Source organism: Microtus oregoni, unplaced genomic scaffold, assembly GCF_018167655.1.
Source record: "Microtus oregoni isolate MIOR12 unplaced genomic scaffold, Mior012 000002F_ref0000024, whole genome shotgun sequence".
Classification (NCBI taxonomy): Eukaryota; Metazoa; Chordata; class Mammalia; order Rodentia; family Cricetidae; genus Microtus; species Microtus oregoni.
In genome coordinates this window covers 23,072,896-23,089,342 of record NW_024543061.1, presented here as the reverse complement: position 1 = coordinate 23,089,342, position 16,447 = coordinate 23,072,896, and the positions used below count along the sequence as shown (strand labels likewise).

The 16,447-nt window shown below is 45.9% G+C and overlaps 1 protein-coding gene across 1 annotated transcript; it reads left to right on the top strand.

The window, feature by feature from the left end:
- Positions 1–11,344: 11,344 nt before the first annotated feature.
- Mrpl19 (mitochondrial ribosomal protein L19) lies at positions 11,345–16,447 on the top strand. Its single transcript, XM_041634091.1, has 5 exons — positions 11,345–11,576; positions 13,887–14,005; positions 14,184–14,318; positions 15,639–15,820; positions 15,934–16,447. Exons 1-5 carry the CDS (start codon positions 11,356–11,358, stop codon positions 16,153–16,155), a joined length of 879 nt encoding a protein of 292 aa, XP_041490025.1. The 5' UTR covers positions 11,345–11,355; the 3' UTR covers positions 16,156–16,447.

Here is a 16,447-nt window from a genome sequence, read left to right as displayed (position 1 = left end):
AGCTAGGTGTGGTGGCACACATCTATATAATCCCACAGACAGGAGGATCAGGAGTTCCTCAGCTATGTGCTACGTGAAATGCTATTTCAAAGTACAAAACAAACAAAAAAAGACGATGGCATTGCAGAGACGGTGTGAACAGTACTCTGAAGAGCTCGGGTTGCTGTGAAAGTGTTCATGGGAACCAGAGATGAGGGATGTCATGATCTCAAGGATGAGGAGTGTGCAAAGTGCAGGCAGCAGGCGAGGGCAAGCGGATCGCTGTTCTTGTGCACAGAAGAAATGGCTAATAAAAAAGACTATCAAGCCCAGATACTGAAGATGGGGATACTTGCTAAGAGATGCCTCTGAAACAACAGGGTGAGCGCCTGGTCTGGGGAGGTGCAAGGCCCTGGACAGAACTTGGGGTTTCCTTCTAACTGTAATAAAAGGATTTGTACAAGAAAGCAGCAGGAGAAAGAAGACATCATGCTCGCCCTCAGGGAACTTGCTATGGTGTAATCCGATTAGAAGCTCCAAAAACTTTAATTAGGCTTAGGAAAAATGATGAGAACACAGAAATCACAGCAGTCCTTGTCTAGAGGGCTTGGGAAGACATAATCGCATTGACACTAACTACTGTGAGAATTCGTGCTCTATTCTGGCTGTTACTCTTCTCAGAGAAAACAAAGAGAGCTGGTTAAGAGATATTTATGTTCTGGTGGCTATAGGAACAGAGTAAATAAAATATGGACAAAGAGCTGGAGAGATGGCTCAGCAGTTAAGCACTTATTGTTCATGCAGAGCACCAGAGTTCATTTCCCAGCACCCAGGTCAGATGGCTCAAAACGACCTGTAACTCTAGCTCCAAGTGGCCAGATGCCCTCTTCTGGTCTCCATAGGTACCTGCACTCATGTGCACATATCCAACACACAGACACAGATAAACATACACATAATTAAAAATAAAATCATAAAACCACACAGGTCAAAGGCAGAGAGAGTCTCTCTTAACTATAAATGGACTAACAGTTGTTTCTTTGTGGGTGTGCAGTCCACTTTTCTCTGTGTGGGGTGCAGAGCTGCTCACAGTTCAGAAGAGTCAGATCTCTAGACCTAGTGTTCTTCCTTAAGTCTACCCCCAAACTGCTGACTTGTGTCACAATCTGGAAGTCTATCTCAGCCCGCAGATGCGTGGGAAGGAATTTAGGCTCAGTTAGATTCAGCTTGGTCTCTATCTAGAGCTTGTTATAGTTTCATTTCTATTGTGATAAAATACCATGACATAAAAGCTTAAGGAAGAAAGGGTTGATTTTCCTTAGAATTCCAATTTACAGCCTTCCACTGCAGGGACCTGAAGGCAGGATCTCAAGCAACTATTTACATCACATACACAGTAGAGAGAGAACAAATGCACCCTTACTGTCTTGCTCGCTTTCCCCTTCTTCTGCAGTTCAGGAGCCTCTTTCTAGAGAGTGGTGCCACCCACAATGGGCTGCATCTTCCCACATCAACTAGAAATCAAGACAATCCCTACAGACATGCTCACAGGCCACCCAGATCCAGGAAATTCCCCAGTCAGACTCTCCTCTTGGGTGACTCCAGGTAGTGTCACATTGTCAACCAGCCCAAAGCCCCACAACCACCACCATCTACCTTTCCAAGGAGCAACAGAAATGTAATTCCCACCAATCCACTTTCTAGAGGCCACTGGAGTCTTCTCCGGGAGGCAGTAGCTCTCAACCTCCTCTGGGGGCTCTGTTGGGACTTGTTTCTTTGTCACAGGTCCCCTGACATCTCAATGGAGTCCCATGGAACTCTGTTCATCCCCACTCTTCCCAGAATGCTGCTCAGAAAACATCATGCACGGTCCCACCCTTTCGGATTTACCCAGTACTCCGGGACTTTGGAACCTTTCTAGGGTGTGGCTGTGTCTTTCTGGAATCCTCCAAACACTCCAGACTGTTTCTACTGCTTTCTCTCACTCCTTTCCACCTGTGGGAACTCCCAATTGTGATGACAGAGGTAAAGGCACTCCCTCTGTTGTAATGTTTACAGCTCACATCTCCCCAGCAAGTGTGGGCTTCAGCCAGACACCAGCAGAAATGTCTGTGGCAATTGCTTTCTGCTGGCTCACTTTCTTGAATAGAAGGTGTCAGGTGTGGTGGGGGGGAACTTGAGGAAATTTAAAAGAAGAGAGAAATATGAATTGTTGTCTAAAAGTGGTATTCTGATAGTTATTTCCATTACCCCAGAAGAGCGCCCTATATTTATTTCTAACTTAGATCATGGCACTATACCCCAAACTCATACCAACCACCTTCTCCACTTGGGTATACAATAAGCACAATGACAAGACATGACTATTTGCTAACTCAAACCATGAAATCTCAGTTGACACTGAAGTCCTGCCACAGTTGATTAGAAAGGGTCTTAGTACCCAGAAAGACAACTGTGGAGTGGAGGTGGGGAGGAACTAAGAGGAGTAGAGGGGGAGGAAACCATCAGGATATACTATATGAGGGGGGGAAGATATTTTCAATAAAAAGGGGGAAAGAAAAAGAAAGGAAAGAAGGGAAGAAGGAAGAAAGGAAGGAAAGAAGGAAGGGTTTTAGTCTATAGTGTACAACCCAAACGACTCCAAGTCAGCAGAAACCTGCACACCCATGTTTATGTTGCACTGTTCATAATAGCCAAGAAATGGAACTAGCCTTAGTTGGTCCCCAACAGAAGACTAATAAATGTGGTTCATAGGCACAAAGGAGCTTTATTCAGTCACAGAGAAACATGAAATCACACACACAGATGTGGCTTTTTGGTGAAAGTAGATGAGGATTCATAAGAAAGAAGGAGTATATCCTAAGTGGGTAAGGAAGTATTCTAGTTTGCTTTTTTTTTTAAATTTATTTATGATAAAAAAAACATCATGACCAAATGCAACTTAGGGAGGAAAGTGTTTATTTGGCTTAGATATTTATACTCCATCACTATGATGGTTTGAAGAGAATGGTCCCCATAGGCTCTTAGATTCGAATGCCTGATCATCAGAAAATGGCACTATTAGGAGGTGTGGCCTTGTTGGACAACGTGTGGTCACTGGGGGTGCGTTTTGAAATTTCAAAAGACCAGGCCAAGCCCAGAGTTTCTCTCTCTCTCTCTCTCTCTCTCTCTCTCTCTCTCTCTCTCTCTCTCTGTATCAGGATATAGAGCTCTCAGCTTCTTTTCTAGCACTATGCCACCATGTTCCCTGTCTTGATGATAACCTCTGAAACTGTAAGCAAGACCCCAAAGAGAATTTTTCCCTTGTAAAAATTGCCTTAATCATGGTGTCTCTTCACAGCAATAGAACAGTGACTAAGACAGTCACTGAGGGAAGTCAAGGCAGATACTCAAACAGGAGCAGAGGCAGGAGCCACAGAGAAAAGATTCGTACTGGCTTGCACTAGGTCACATTCGTCTGCCTTCCTTATAGAACCCAGGACCACCTGCCCAGGACGGCTCCACCACAAAGGGCTGGGTCCTCCCACATCAGTCAACAACCATGTGCACAGGCCAATCAGATGGAGGGATTTCTCCTCCCACCGAAATGTCATTTGTGTCAAGTGGACAAAACCTAACTGGTCACAGTGGGTAATGGAAAATATGTGACAAAACCAGAAGAGGGTGTTAGAGGGAGGAAGGGGACAGCAAGGTGGGTAGAGAAGGGACTGGGGAGGGAGGATAATAGGAATAAAGTATAATGGCATATATTACAAAATACTGTAATCAAACTCACGGTTTTGTACACTACCTTTAAAAATTAACACTACCCCAATCCTGCATTGAAAGAAGCCATACCCTGAAGCTTCCCTGAATTTCGGAGAAACCCTCCACCCACAGGGATCCCAGTGTGAGTGCACAGCTGCAGAGCAAGGGTCTCTGACTGGCCTTGGCATGTGTCACATGACACAGCTGTGGCTCCTGGTGGTTGTAGGGCACCGTGCTCAGAACATGGGTAACACACTTTCTTAAGAGACAGTGTTTTGTTAAACTTGTGGGGGTATACTTATAAAAAAATATTTTTAATGATAGCTGGAATGGAAACAGGAGAGGACTCTCCATCAGGAAAATAGAAATAGAATTCTTAGTTCCAGCGGAAGCAAGGTGCTTAATTTAAGGTTTTGCTTATCAAGTGAAGGAGGGTTAGCCCAGGAGCTGTAGGAATCCTCCATGGGTAGGTGGTGCCACCTGCTGGTCATTTCGGCTTACTGTTGATGACTGCTCTTTCCTTGGTTGGTTGGTTCTTTGAGAAAAGGTCTATACCTTTATAATTCTTACATTAGTTTATTTAACGACCGCATTTTCTGTTTTTTTTCTTTCATTCTGTCAAAAAAGGATCTATGCTATGTAGTCCAAGATGGCTTTGAACCCTTGCTTCATCCTCTCAATGTCAAAGATTGTAGACCCCTGCCTCAACTCCACCTACTGCCTCAGGAATGTAATTCAGAACTAATTAGAGAAAATGCGTAATTGTCCTTCCTTTCCAGACATGCTAAAAACAGCTAGTGCGTGTGTGTGCGTGTGCATGTGTGTGTGCGTGTGTGTGTGGTAGTCAGAGGACATCTTTGAATGTTTCTTTCAGAGGCTGTCCATCTCTTGTTTTTTTATTTTACTTGGGAGGCAGAGACAGACGCATCTCTGGGAGTTCTAGGCCAGCCTAGTCTACAAGAGCTAGTTCCGGGACAGGCACCAAAGCTACAGAGAAACCCTGTCTCGAAAAACCAAAAAAAAAAAAGAGTTTATGAGGCAGAGGCAGGTGGATCTCTGTAAGTTCAAGGTTGGCCTACCAAGCAAGTTCCAGGACAACCAGGGCTATATAGAGAGAAGCTGCCCCCTTATTGCCATCAAGGGATTAAAGTGGATGTGGGCTGCATTTTGCAGTAATGTATACAAAGTTCATCTGGGCTTCCTGCCCTATGGATAGCTGCACCTGAATTCTCTCACTCCAAACACCAAGAGCTCATTAATCCCACCCTCATGGCTTCCCGGAGTCTCCCTACCTGTCACTTTTCAGGGGCTTGTTGACTGTGCAACAGAGCAGAGACAGCCCTGCTCTCAAACAAAAGGGACAGGTGACCTCTAGACTGTAAGACAGAAGCCTTGCGGGTGGCTGGCTGCAGGTGTCTTACAGATAAGGACGTCACTCTACACCTCTTTGTGAGTTACTCTTTCTCATTGTCACACCCAAACTACTTGATAGGAAGCAACAGAAGTAGGAAAAGCCTTATTTCCGCCAAAAGTCCCAGGACACAGTTCTTCCTGGTGGGTGGCAGGGTAGCAGAAGCCCAAGGTTGCTGTCACTTCGCAGTTTGGTTGCTCCTGTTTGAGTTTTTCCCTTTCTTCTTTATATTCCCAGCCCATGGAATGGTGCCACCCACATTTAAGGTGGATCTTCTCCCTTAATTAAAAGTCTAGAAACTTCCTCACAGACATGTTCAGAGGTTTGTCTCCCTTACTATGACTCTAGGTCCTGTCGGGACGGCAATATTAATCATTGCAATCCTGGCTCCCGAGAGCTGCCCCTCACTGTCACTCTGGAGGGTGACTTCTCTGCTGGTTTCTTCTTGTTCTCACTGCTTCTGAGTCCAGATTTCCTTTCCTGTTGTTAAGGCACTTTCTCTTTCCTTCCCTCAAGTCCCCTCTGCAAACATTGCCTACTGTGTGAAGTGTGGCCCTGAGTCCCAGTCCTCACCTTCTCCTTCCTATGTCAGGAATGACTCTCTGTTGGGAGCAGTGAACCCCCCATCCTGAATTTCTTGTAAACAATTTGTTTTCCCCTGATCTGAGTGCCTACAGCTGCTCCGAGCACGAGACCTTCAGGAGTTCCTGATGGCAGGGGAATGGTTTCTGGTGCATTTGGCTGGGGCATGGCTATCCCTACATAAGCTGCCCCTGGACACAATAAAGGGGGCATTCTTGGGGGCATTCTGGCATCAAGAATGACCCGTGTCTCTGTCTGTGAGTCTTTGTGTGTTTCAATCTCCAGTCCCTTGCCGGGCTCACGAACTGTATAGCAGCGCATAGAGCACAGATGCGCGTGGCATGCTGCAACGCTCTCCAACCTCAGAACAAGAAAGAGACCCACAATTCAAGGCGAGTGACTTGGCTGGATCCTCCAGGCAGGGTTCCCAAAGGTGGGAATTGCGTCATGATGAACGAGTGATACCAGGCCACTGTCTGCTTCATTTAATTTTCAAAGTGCCTGTGCTCAGTCAAAAGTCAAGTTTCTTTTCTGGGAAGTCAGTTTTCCGGGGAATGGGTTAAAACTGCATGTTTGTGTCCTTTATCCCAGAGTCATTTGCTCTAACCCTTTAGAAATATCCAGGTTAAGCCAACACTGGAGCCCATTCTGAAGAACTTGAGGCTTGAGAGCCACGTTACAAGACTGTGAATGCTGCTAACACACATCAGCATCTGGCCTTACTTAATTCAGCCTTGAAGTATCTGAGTAGCAGGACTCTCCTTCATTTATTCCTTTCCGTCCCTCTCTCTTCAGCAAAAGGGCCAATGATATAGCTCATGGGAAAAGGCAGTTGTTCGCAAGTCTGGCAATATCCCTGGACACAGAGATGAAGGAGAGAACTGACTCCCAAAATTGTATACACACACACACACACACACACACACACACACACACACACACACACACCCCTCAGCCACAAGCTCGCTCTGGAACTAGATGAGGAGGACAGAGCTGTCTGTTGGCGTTTGCCTTTAGCAATCTTTCTTCCTCTCCCTATCCCCACCCCACCCTACCCCCAAAAGCAGGAATTTGACAATTCCACCAATTCCACACTGGAAGCTTGCATTGCTAATGTAGTTGAGTAAAGGTGATTGTTTTAGTTAGGGTTTGTACACTGTGAAGAAACACCATGACCATAGCAACTCTTATAAAGGAAAACATTTAATTGTGGTGGCTCACTTACAGGTCAGAGGTTTAGTCCATTGTCATCATCATGGGAAACAAGGCAGCATAGTGCTGGAGCTGAGAGTTCTAATATCTTGATCCAAAAGCAACAGGAAGAGAACTGTCTCACTGGGCATGACTTGAGCATACATGGGACCTCACAGCCTGCCCACAGTGACACACTTCCTCCAACAAGGCTCTGTCTACTCCAACAGAGCCACATTTTCTAATAGTGCCATTCCCTTTGGGGACCATTTTCTTTCAAACCACCACAGTGACCTTGAATATGTTATTAAACTCTATGTTCTTTCTATAAAATGGGAAGGTTAATACTCACAGATCTCTGGAGCATGGGCTCTACTCGAAGCTGCTCCCTGGCTAGCTGGGAGCTGAGACCCATCGAGTGGAACTCTTTGTCTCTCTCTCCTGAGCGGGAGGAAGACTGGGGAGTAGCGTTCACTGACTACTGTTTAGCTTGATCTTTACTTTCCTGCTGTCTCAAAGATTATTCTTCCATGTACGTCTTTCCTACCATCCTTTGCTTTCACCGAGCACACCAGCTGTGCTGTCCCCTGAATGACAGTTCTCTTTAGCCTTTGGACAAGTGACAGACATAGAATACATAGAATATTGTCTTCTTGGATTTCCAGCCAAGTGTAGCCTGGCCAGTCTGTGAGCTGCACTGGGGCTTCTCATAAGAGTGTGGGTGAGAGGTTCCTTAGAGACACATGGACAATTTACCAGTCGCTACACCACTGAAGAAAATTCTCCCTTTCTCAAGCAAATTCTTAACTGTCTAAATCCTTAGGGAGAGGCATGACCCCGTGAGGGTTCCACTCACACATGACAGCTGGTTAATGGACCTGATTTTGTGCAGGTTTCCTGTTTCCTGTGGTCAATCATAGCTACTGAGAGTTCAAAGGAGTGATACTTGTCATGCCCTGGGGACAGTGGTCCACAACACCAGCCCTCCTCCCACTCTCATTTTCTGTCTTGGGAAAATGTAAGTGGAGAAGCCAGCTTCGGATTTCAGGACGTAGGACACAGGGAAGCGGGTGAGGATAATCAAAAGGGTTCTGAGTGCTGAGAGTGCCCATCACTCACTCTGGGTGGTTCTGCAAAGAAGGCCTGGGGACTCCGGGAGGGGGTGGGCTTGGTGACTTTGTTAGTTCAGAAACTGAGAACCAGAAGAGGAAGAAGAACCATCTACAGAAGATTAGGAGGCTCTCTTGGGGACCAAATCTGTCTGGAATGCATTTTCAAGTATCTGCTTTGAAATAAAAATAATACCGATCAGAACAATGACTAGAGAAGTTGTTGACTAGTATAAGGACTCGGGAGCTACCAAAGTTTGGTGGAATAGTCTACATCTGGTTTCTTTTCTTTTTTTTTTTAAGATTTATTTATTTATTATGTATACACTGTTTTGTATGTATGTATGCCTGCATGCCAGAAGAGGGCACCAGATCTCCTTACGGATGGTTGTGAGCCACTATGTGGTTGCTGGGAAATGAACTCCGGACCCCTGGAAGGGCAACCCACAGTACTCTTAACCCCTGAGCCATCTCTCCAGACCTACATCTGGTTTCTAAGCATGATCTCCTGGGCTAGGTTTTAGGAGTGAGTTAATCACCTTTCTTATAGCTTCAACAAAATACTTGACAGAGGCAACTGAAAGAAGGGAGGCTTTGTTTTAGTTACAGTTCAAGGGTGTGGTCCACCACGGCAGCAGAAGCTGGAAGCAGGTAGTTACATGACACCCACAGTCAAGAAGCAGGGGTGAACGTTGATATTCAGCTCAATCTCTCTCCTTTTGCGCAGTGTAGGACCCCAGCCCACGGAATGTACTGCTTTCTTTGAGGACCGGTCTTTCCATCTGTTGTCAACTTGACCACATGGGATCAACTAAAACCCAAGCTGCTCAGAGGAGTTTTCTTAACTGGGTTACTTGAAACAGGAAGACCCACCCTAAATCTGGGCCATCCCTTCTGGTGGCAGCCAAGATGGAAGGACGTGGAAGAAGGAAGCTTTCCTTTATTCCTGCTTGCCCTTACTCTCACAGACATGATCACCTATGCTGTTGCTGCAGCGGGTATTGAGTCCAGTTTCTTTAGTAATACATTATAGATTGAAGACCCGTGCGCCCCCACCCCCACCCCAGCATCTCCAGCACCAAACTGGGACTACTGAAATATCAGGTCTCACAGACTGAACAAATACCATGTTATCAGCCTTTCACTTATGAGGCAGCCATCGTTAGACTACTGGACCACATTCTGTAAATCAGCCTAATAAATCCCCTTTTACTATTTTATGTGTGTATATATGTAAATACACACACACACACATAATCAATGCATACACATATCCATTCTGTTGGTTTAGTTCTTTTATAGAATCCTGACTAATACACCACCTCAATTAATCTAATCTAGATAATCCCTCCCAGAAATGCCCATAGGCTTGTCTCTTTGGTGATTCTAGCTCCTGTTAAGTTGGTAATCAAGATTAACCATGACAGGGGCTTAGCATTCTCTGATCTCTTCAGATTAATCCTAATCTCTTCTGACTGGCCTCATTATGCATGTCTCTGAGGTTGACTCCAGGTCTCCTTTCTTCTGGAAGCTTTCTTGGTTGTGCTTGTTGGGAGAAAATGTATTCCCACATGCTCCTACCATCTACAGTGACTTGTTCAGAGTAAATCACTTCCCCAAATCCTCCTTGATGACCACAGTGCGTACATAGTACCCACCAGCTGATTTGTTGAAAGCTCAACAAATGGACCATGTGACTTCTCTGTGAAAGATGTTTTATGTATTTTGATTTTTTGCCTCTGAACACATGTTTGGGTGTGGGCACACTTGTACTTGTGTGTGGAGGGTGATATCATGCCAGGCGTTTATGTGGGTGCTGGAGACTAAGCCTGGCTCCTTGTGTTTAAGAGTTTTACAGTGTGAGCTGTCCCCCCAGGGCCCTGCCTGATTTCCGACTCCTCCAGAATTTTCAGTAGATCCATGCTCTCCCTTTCTGTGACTAGACGACTCAGAAGAGGAATTTGGTTTTGTTCATTGATTTTGGCCCTCAGTTTTGGAGACATTTTCAGTTTACAGCATACATACTGCATTGCTTTTGACCAGAGGTGAGGCAGCTGTGGTGTGTGAGCCAGGCAGGATGCTGCTCACTTCATGGAAGTTAGGAAGCAAAGAGAAGGTGAAAGGAAGGGGCCTGGGACAACAGAAACTCCTCAAAGTCACTCAGGCGCACCATTTCCAACAACTAGGCTCCAGATCCTTACTGCTCATTTGGTCACTTTCATGATGGAGTCACCTCCTGATAATAATTCCTCCAAGTAGGACCAAGGTTTCATTACATGAACCTTTCTGAGGACATTTCTTATCCGAGCCATCACACCCAGTTTGTTTGTTTGTTTTTTCTTCATCATTTCAGGGTAATCTATCCAGGTTATTAAAAACAGTGGTTGGGAGACAGAAGCATAAGGATCAGTATTCAGGGTCAGGACCAGAGAGATGGCTAGTGGCAAATGGTACCTGCTACCAAGCCTGATGGCCTGAATTTGATCACTTTGGCTTCATTTTAACTTGGAGCTAAGGAAAACAAAAACAGAATTTGGGCTGGGGAGATGCACACAAAAGTCTCCCTGAGTTTTCTGCAGGGTGCTTCTTCAAACTGGCACCTAAGCACAGGTGCACGGTCCTACCTTGTTAACAGGCACTTCCTGGCAGGACTCGTGTGGGACTGGCTTCATGTTAACATCAAAGGTGCACCTAAATTGATGGACCCACCAATGTATTTAAGGAGTGTTTTACAGCCTTCTTTGTTCTGATATCATGAAAACTTCATGAAATTGTTACCTCATCAGAACATGGATTTATGGGACTTAAATCTATATTCCTAAGCCATGGTCACTAATACTTGGCTCCAGAGTAAACTATCTCTTATTCCCTTTGAGGAGACAGTTGTGTTTTTGCATACAGGCACGGGCAAATAACAAGTGGAAACGAGACTGGAGCGGCGTTCCAGCTGTTAGGAACATTTACTGATGCTTTAGAGGACCCAGGTTCTCAGCACCCATGCGGGGTACCTCTTTACTGCCTGCTCCAGGGAACTGGCCTCCATGGGCCCCAACAATCACACTCACATTCACGAACATACACAAACACACATTCCACGCTCACTCACAATGCAAATGAGGTCACAGTATCTAGGCAAAGTACAAATCTGCCTGCCCTTGGGGGGAGTGTAACTTTGTAAATTATGGAGAAGAGGACATTATATACTTTTGGCAATACAGTGTCCTCAAACTAGCGGTGATTCACAGGAAAGCAGATTGGTCCCATAGGAGCCACCGTCTGGCCATACCTCGTCGCACTGACTTCTGGGAGCTGTAGTCCTGTATTGCATGTGTCGACATGGCGGCCCCCATGGCAGAAGGCTGTAGGGTGTCCCTGAACCTGGCCCGGAGCTTCCGAACGGCCAGGCCGCGGCTCGCTACAGTCGCGTCTGATGTCTTCTGTGTCCGCACGGGACCGAGCCGGCTTCAGAGCACCGGACCTTCCGAGCCCAGTGGGTTCAAGCCACCTCCGAAACCTGTCATAGTGGACCGGCGCCAAGCCCCGGAGGAGCAGAGAAGGTGAGGGGGCCCGCGGCCTAGAGGGCGTGCGCACGCGCGGGCGTCTTCAGCTCCCGGAGCTTCCTGGGTGTTCGCACGGTTGGATACCTGCTTACCTTGTAGCACCTACTCGAGTTCCGCGTCTGCCCCTGTCTAGATCCTGAAGGGACGCAGGCTTGGACTCCCATTCCTCAGTTTTATGTGTTCTAAACTTTTCATCTTAGCTGCACCTGTGAACGTATTTGAGTTGATTTGACGTCCCCAAAGCTTTCCTCCTGGGTAGAGTCTGTTGGCTAACACAGTGGATTTCTGAGCCACCTAGGTTTGCATAGCTAGAGCCTGTTTCAGAACACTCACAACCAAAACAAACCTGACTTTTCATGGGAAAAACTTTGTGCGATTATAGGCTTCGTTAAAGGGGCGTAGCTTGTCCCTGGGCCTAAATATTTTAAATATCCTGTAGTTCTGAATTGAAATCTGCTTGGACTTAGGAAAGCTAATGATTTAGAAAAAAAAAATTTCTATGACCACATTATCTCATTGAAGTGGGAAAATAATCTTTCAAAAGCTGGCGAGATGGCTAGCCGTTAAGAACGCTTGAGGCTCTTCCAGAGGACCCTCAGAGTGGCTCACAACCATCTGCAATTCCAGCTCTTGTGGATCCAGCACCTTCTTTGTGCTCTCTGAGGGAACCAGGCCATGTATGTGATGCATATACATACATGCAGGCAAACACTCATAGACATTTAAAAAGAAGTCAGTTTTCAAAAGGTAACAAACAGTATGGCTCAACAGTGGTAAAGGTTTCTCCTGCGCAAGCCTGTCCACCCAGGTCCATCCCTAGAACACATAGTAGAAGGAAAGACCCTACTCCAAAATTCGTCTTCGCACCCATACGTGGATGCTATGGTCCGCACCCCACTCCCAGTACACAATATGTGTGTGTGTGTGTGTGTGTGTGTGTGTGTAGGTTTTGTCTCCCTGTGTAGACAGGCTAGCCGTGAGCTTACAGAGATCTGCCTGCTGCTGCCTACTGAGTGTTCGGATCAAGGTGAGCACCACCGTGCTTGGTGGGAGGTTTGCAGTTGGTGATTTTAATATTTTTTCTCCATACTTACAGCTCAGCAGGAGACCTGTCGCCAAGGCTCTGCAGCCTGCGAGGCACGCAGTGTTTACACTAAACTGACAGAATTATAACTAACAGCAGTAGTAACGTGTCAGTGGTTCATTGTCTGTAAGCTTTAGGTTGTTGTTGTTGTTTTTATCTATATAGATGACAGCAAAGTTACCTAATTTCTATGAAGATTAATTTATGGTACTGAGTCAATCATCTTAAAGGGAACTATTTACTTTGGTTCAGGGTTTCAGCAGTTTCAGTTAACTTTGCGTCGCCCTGGCCCTGTCACTTTGGCCCTGCAGTGACACAGTGCGACATGGCAGGAAGTAGCAGTTGAGGTAAAGCAAAAGAAGAAACCGAAAGGGGCTGGGTCTCATCCTTGCTTCAGCGAACACGCCCAGTGACATTGCTGTGGCATAGTCCTGCTCTTCACCGTAAATATGTATTGCTCTCATTGGTTAACAAAGAACCGACTGGCTGATGACTGGGCGGGATTTTCGGGGCAGGTAGAATGCTAGAAAGAAGGGCGGTGTCTCGGAGACACCAGGAGATGCAGAGCGAGCAGGATGGGAGTACGTACATGAGGTAAATAAGCCTTGGAGCAGCACATAGATTAATAAAAGTGAGTAAATTTAGGTTACAAGAGCTAGTTAAAAACAAGGCTAAGCTATCGGCCAAGCACTTACAATTAATAGTAAGTCTCTGTGGTTATTTGGGAGCAGGCAGATGGGACAAAAACGTCCGACTACATGACATGTTTTCTCTACTGGGTTGTAATTTTTGTTGTTGTTGTTGTTTGTTTTGCTTGAGACAGTTTCTCTGTGTAGCTTTGGAGCCTGTCCTGGAACTCACGCTGTAGAATGGGCTGGCCTCGAACTCACAGAGATGTACCTGCCTCTGCTTCCCAAGTGCAATTCTTACAGCTTTCTAACCCCCAGTGACTGCACAGGCTGGCAGCTAAGCTCTTAGCAAATGTGCCTTCTTGGACAATTAAGGTCCAGACTGTGGGGGTCTAGATGTTTTATAAGCTTTTAAGTAAAATGCCTGGTGGGTACTCGAATGCTGAAAGTTCAGCTTTAGAAACAACATGATTTCTTATTTAAATGGAATGCATCAACATTTAACCCTTTCATTTCTTTGTAAACTAGTTTCCCCACCCACCCCCTTTATTGGCCCAAATTACCTTCTCATTTTTAAAATGCCTTCCTTTATAGGTTCCTGAGTCCTGAATTCATTCCTCCAAGGGGCAGAACAAACCCTCTGAAATTTCAGCTAGAACGAAAAGATATGCTCGACAGGAGAAAGGTGCTTCACATCCCAGAGTTCTACGTCGGTGAGTGAGGTCCAGTGTCCGTCAGCAGGTGTGGGGGATAGTTCTCTTTGCATAAAGATTATTCTCCAGGTATCTGGGTTTTGCCATTAGTTATTTATTTTTAACATACTAAGTTGTAGACCTTATGTGTTCATTCCTGCATCTCATTCCTGAGCTTGCTTCTCTTCTGACCCTGTAGGAAGCATACTGCGTGTCACCACAGCCGACCCGTATGCCAGTGGAAAAACCAGCCAGTTCCTGGGGATTTGCATCCAGCGGTCGGGAAAAGGGCTTGGGGCTACTTTCACCCTTAGAAACACGATTGAAGGACAAGGTATATTTCTTCTTGTGCTTCCAGAATGTGAATGTGGATTTTCCCCAAGAGATAACATGTGCTTTGCAGTGGATAGAGATTTATGTCCACTGTTTAATGGACTGTTGGAGGGTCTACTTTCTTTTGAAAGCTTCTTTTTATTATATGGACAACACCCGTTAGGACTAGACTTTCTGGGCTGGGCATGGGCACATTTGCCTGTTTTCGTAGCACAAGGAATATGCTGAGGCAGGAGGATATCTTTTAGTTCAAAACCAGGTTGGACTACATAGTGAGACCCTGCCTGTATAGACATGGCATCTTCAAGAGTGGAGACAGTGAATGAGGCAGTGAGGAAGACTCCTTTTGCTTTATTAGCAGTGTGTGTGAGACAGGGTCTTCCCATGCAGGCCACGAGTGGCCAGGGTTTTGCTATATGGAGCTGGTTGACCTCAAACTTGTAGCAATCCTCCAGTCTCTTGCCCTCTGAGCATTGAGATTACAGGATTAGGGATGTGAGTCTTCACATTTAGCAGGATCCTCCTTTTCCCAGAGTCCTCTGGGACAGAGAGGATGGTGTCCTTAGGAGTTTGCTTATGTCATGACACAGCTGCTGTAGTCAGCACTGCACTCTGGATTCAGAAGCAATCATACATGCCATGACCAGCACAGTAGAGGAACAAATAGTGAAGTTCTAGAAAGATCAAGAATTGAAATGGCAAGCGAGGGTGTTTACTCTTCCCAGTGCACCTCAGGGTTCTCAGGCGTGAAGTTGTCAGAGAACCGCCACTGCGAGAGGAGCCCTTCAGGGTGAGTGTTGGAGGGGTCACACTCAAAGCAGTGTCTTGTTCACCAAGTTGAGGGCCCTGCCTAGTGTTCTAGTTTAGCCTCTGTTGCTCCCTTAATACACTCCTGTCCAAAAGATACTTAGGGGAAGAGAGTTTATTTCAGCTTACACGTTCAGGTCACAGCCTCCAGTGGAACTGAGACAGAACCATAGAAGAATGCCATTCGCTGGACCACTTCTAAGCTCATGGTTCCCCAACTCTTCATCCAGCCTAGGACCACCTGTCCAGAGATGGTAGCTCCCATGGGGGACTAGCTGGCCATGAAGACAGTGATCCGCCGGCGTACCTGTAGGCCAATCTGAGACTTAAACGACATCATTCAATTTTCACTTTTTCATTTAAATGGGATTTGGTTTGTTTTGCTTTAGTAATCTCCAGTTTAGAAATTTTATGTGTTCGTTCCATGTCCCACTTGCTAGCTTCAAAGTACATGACTGTACTATGAAGTATTGCAGGAGTCTGGACTTAGGTGGTAAGCATGTTCCTTTTTTAGGTGTGGAGCTTTGCTTTGAATTGTATAATCCTCGAATCCACGAGATCCAGGTGGTGAAGTTGGAGAAGCGGCTGGACGACAGCCTGCTGTATTTACGGGACGCCCTCCCCGAGTTCAGCACCTTTGATGTTAACATGAAGCCAGTCCCACACGAGTCCTGCCAGGAAGTGCCTGTTAACAAGGTAGGACCGTGCACCTGTGCTTAGGTGCCAGTTTGAAGAAGCACCCTGCAGAAAACTCAGGGAGACTTTTGTGTGCATCTCCCCAGCCCAAATTCTATTTTTGTTTTCCTTAGCTCCAAGTTAAAATGAAGCCAAAGCCGTGGTCCAAACGCTGGGAACGTCCATACTTCAACATTAAAGGGATCAGATTTGATCTTGCTTTAACTGAGGAGCAAATGAAAGAAGCCCAGAAGTGGAGCCAGCCATGGCTTGAGTTTGATATGATGAGAGAATATGACACTTCAAAAATCGAAGCTGCATTATGGGAAGAAATAGAAGCATCAAAGAAGTCTTGATCTTGGGAATGGTGAGGTGGCTGCTCAGGCCTGATGACCTGAGTTCAGTTATGGAGCCTGGGGTGGAAGGAGAGAACTGATTTCTGAAAGTTGCCCTTTGTCTTCTACATGCACACCCTGGCATGTGTGGACCCAACTTGTATACACATGTAAAAATATATTTTTCTTTTAAGCTCTTGTTCTGAGGATGCCTTTAGTTAATTGCAGGTGTATTAGCTCAGGATTTGGTTTGAAAGCCATTGTGTGCTTTGTAAGAACTTAGCTATTAAATGAAAGAGCACTCCTCACCTTA

What these genes read in the sequence shown, in the direction of transcription:
- Mrpl19 (XM_041634091.1), top strand. Translation starts at nt 11,356, where the DNA reads ATGGCGGCCCCCATGGCAGAAGGCTGTAGGGTGTCCCTGAACCTGGCC. An exon ending in GCCCCGGAGGAGCAGAGAAG is followed by an intron (nt 11,577 to 13,886) that starts GTGAGGGGGCCC and finishes CTTCCTTTATAG; the next exon opens with GTTCCTGAGTCCTGAATTCA. An exon ending in CATCCCAGAGTTCTACGTCG is followed by an intron (nt 14,006 to 14,183) that starts GTGAGTGAGGTC and finishes CTGACCCTGTAG; the next exon opens with GAAGCATACTGCGTGTCACC.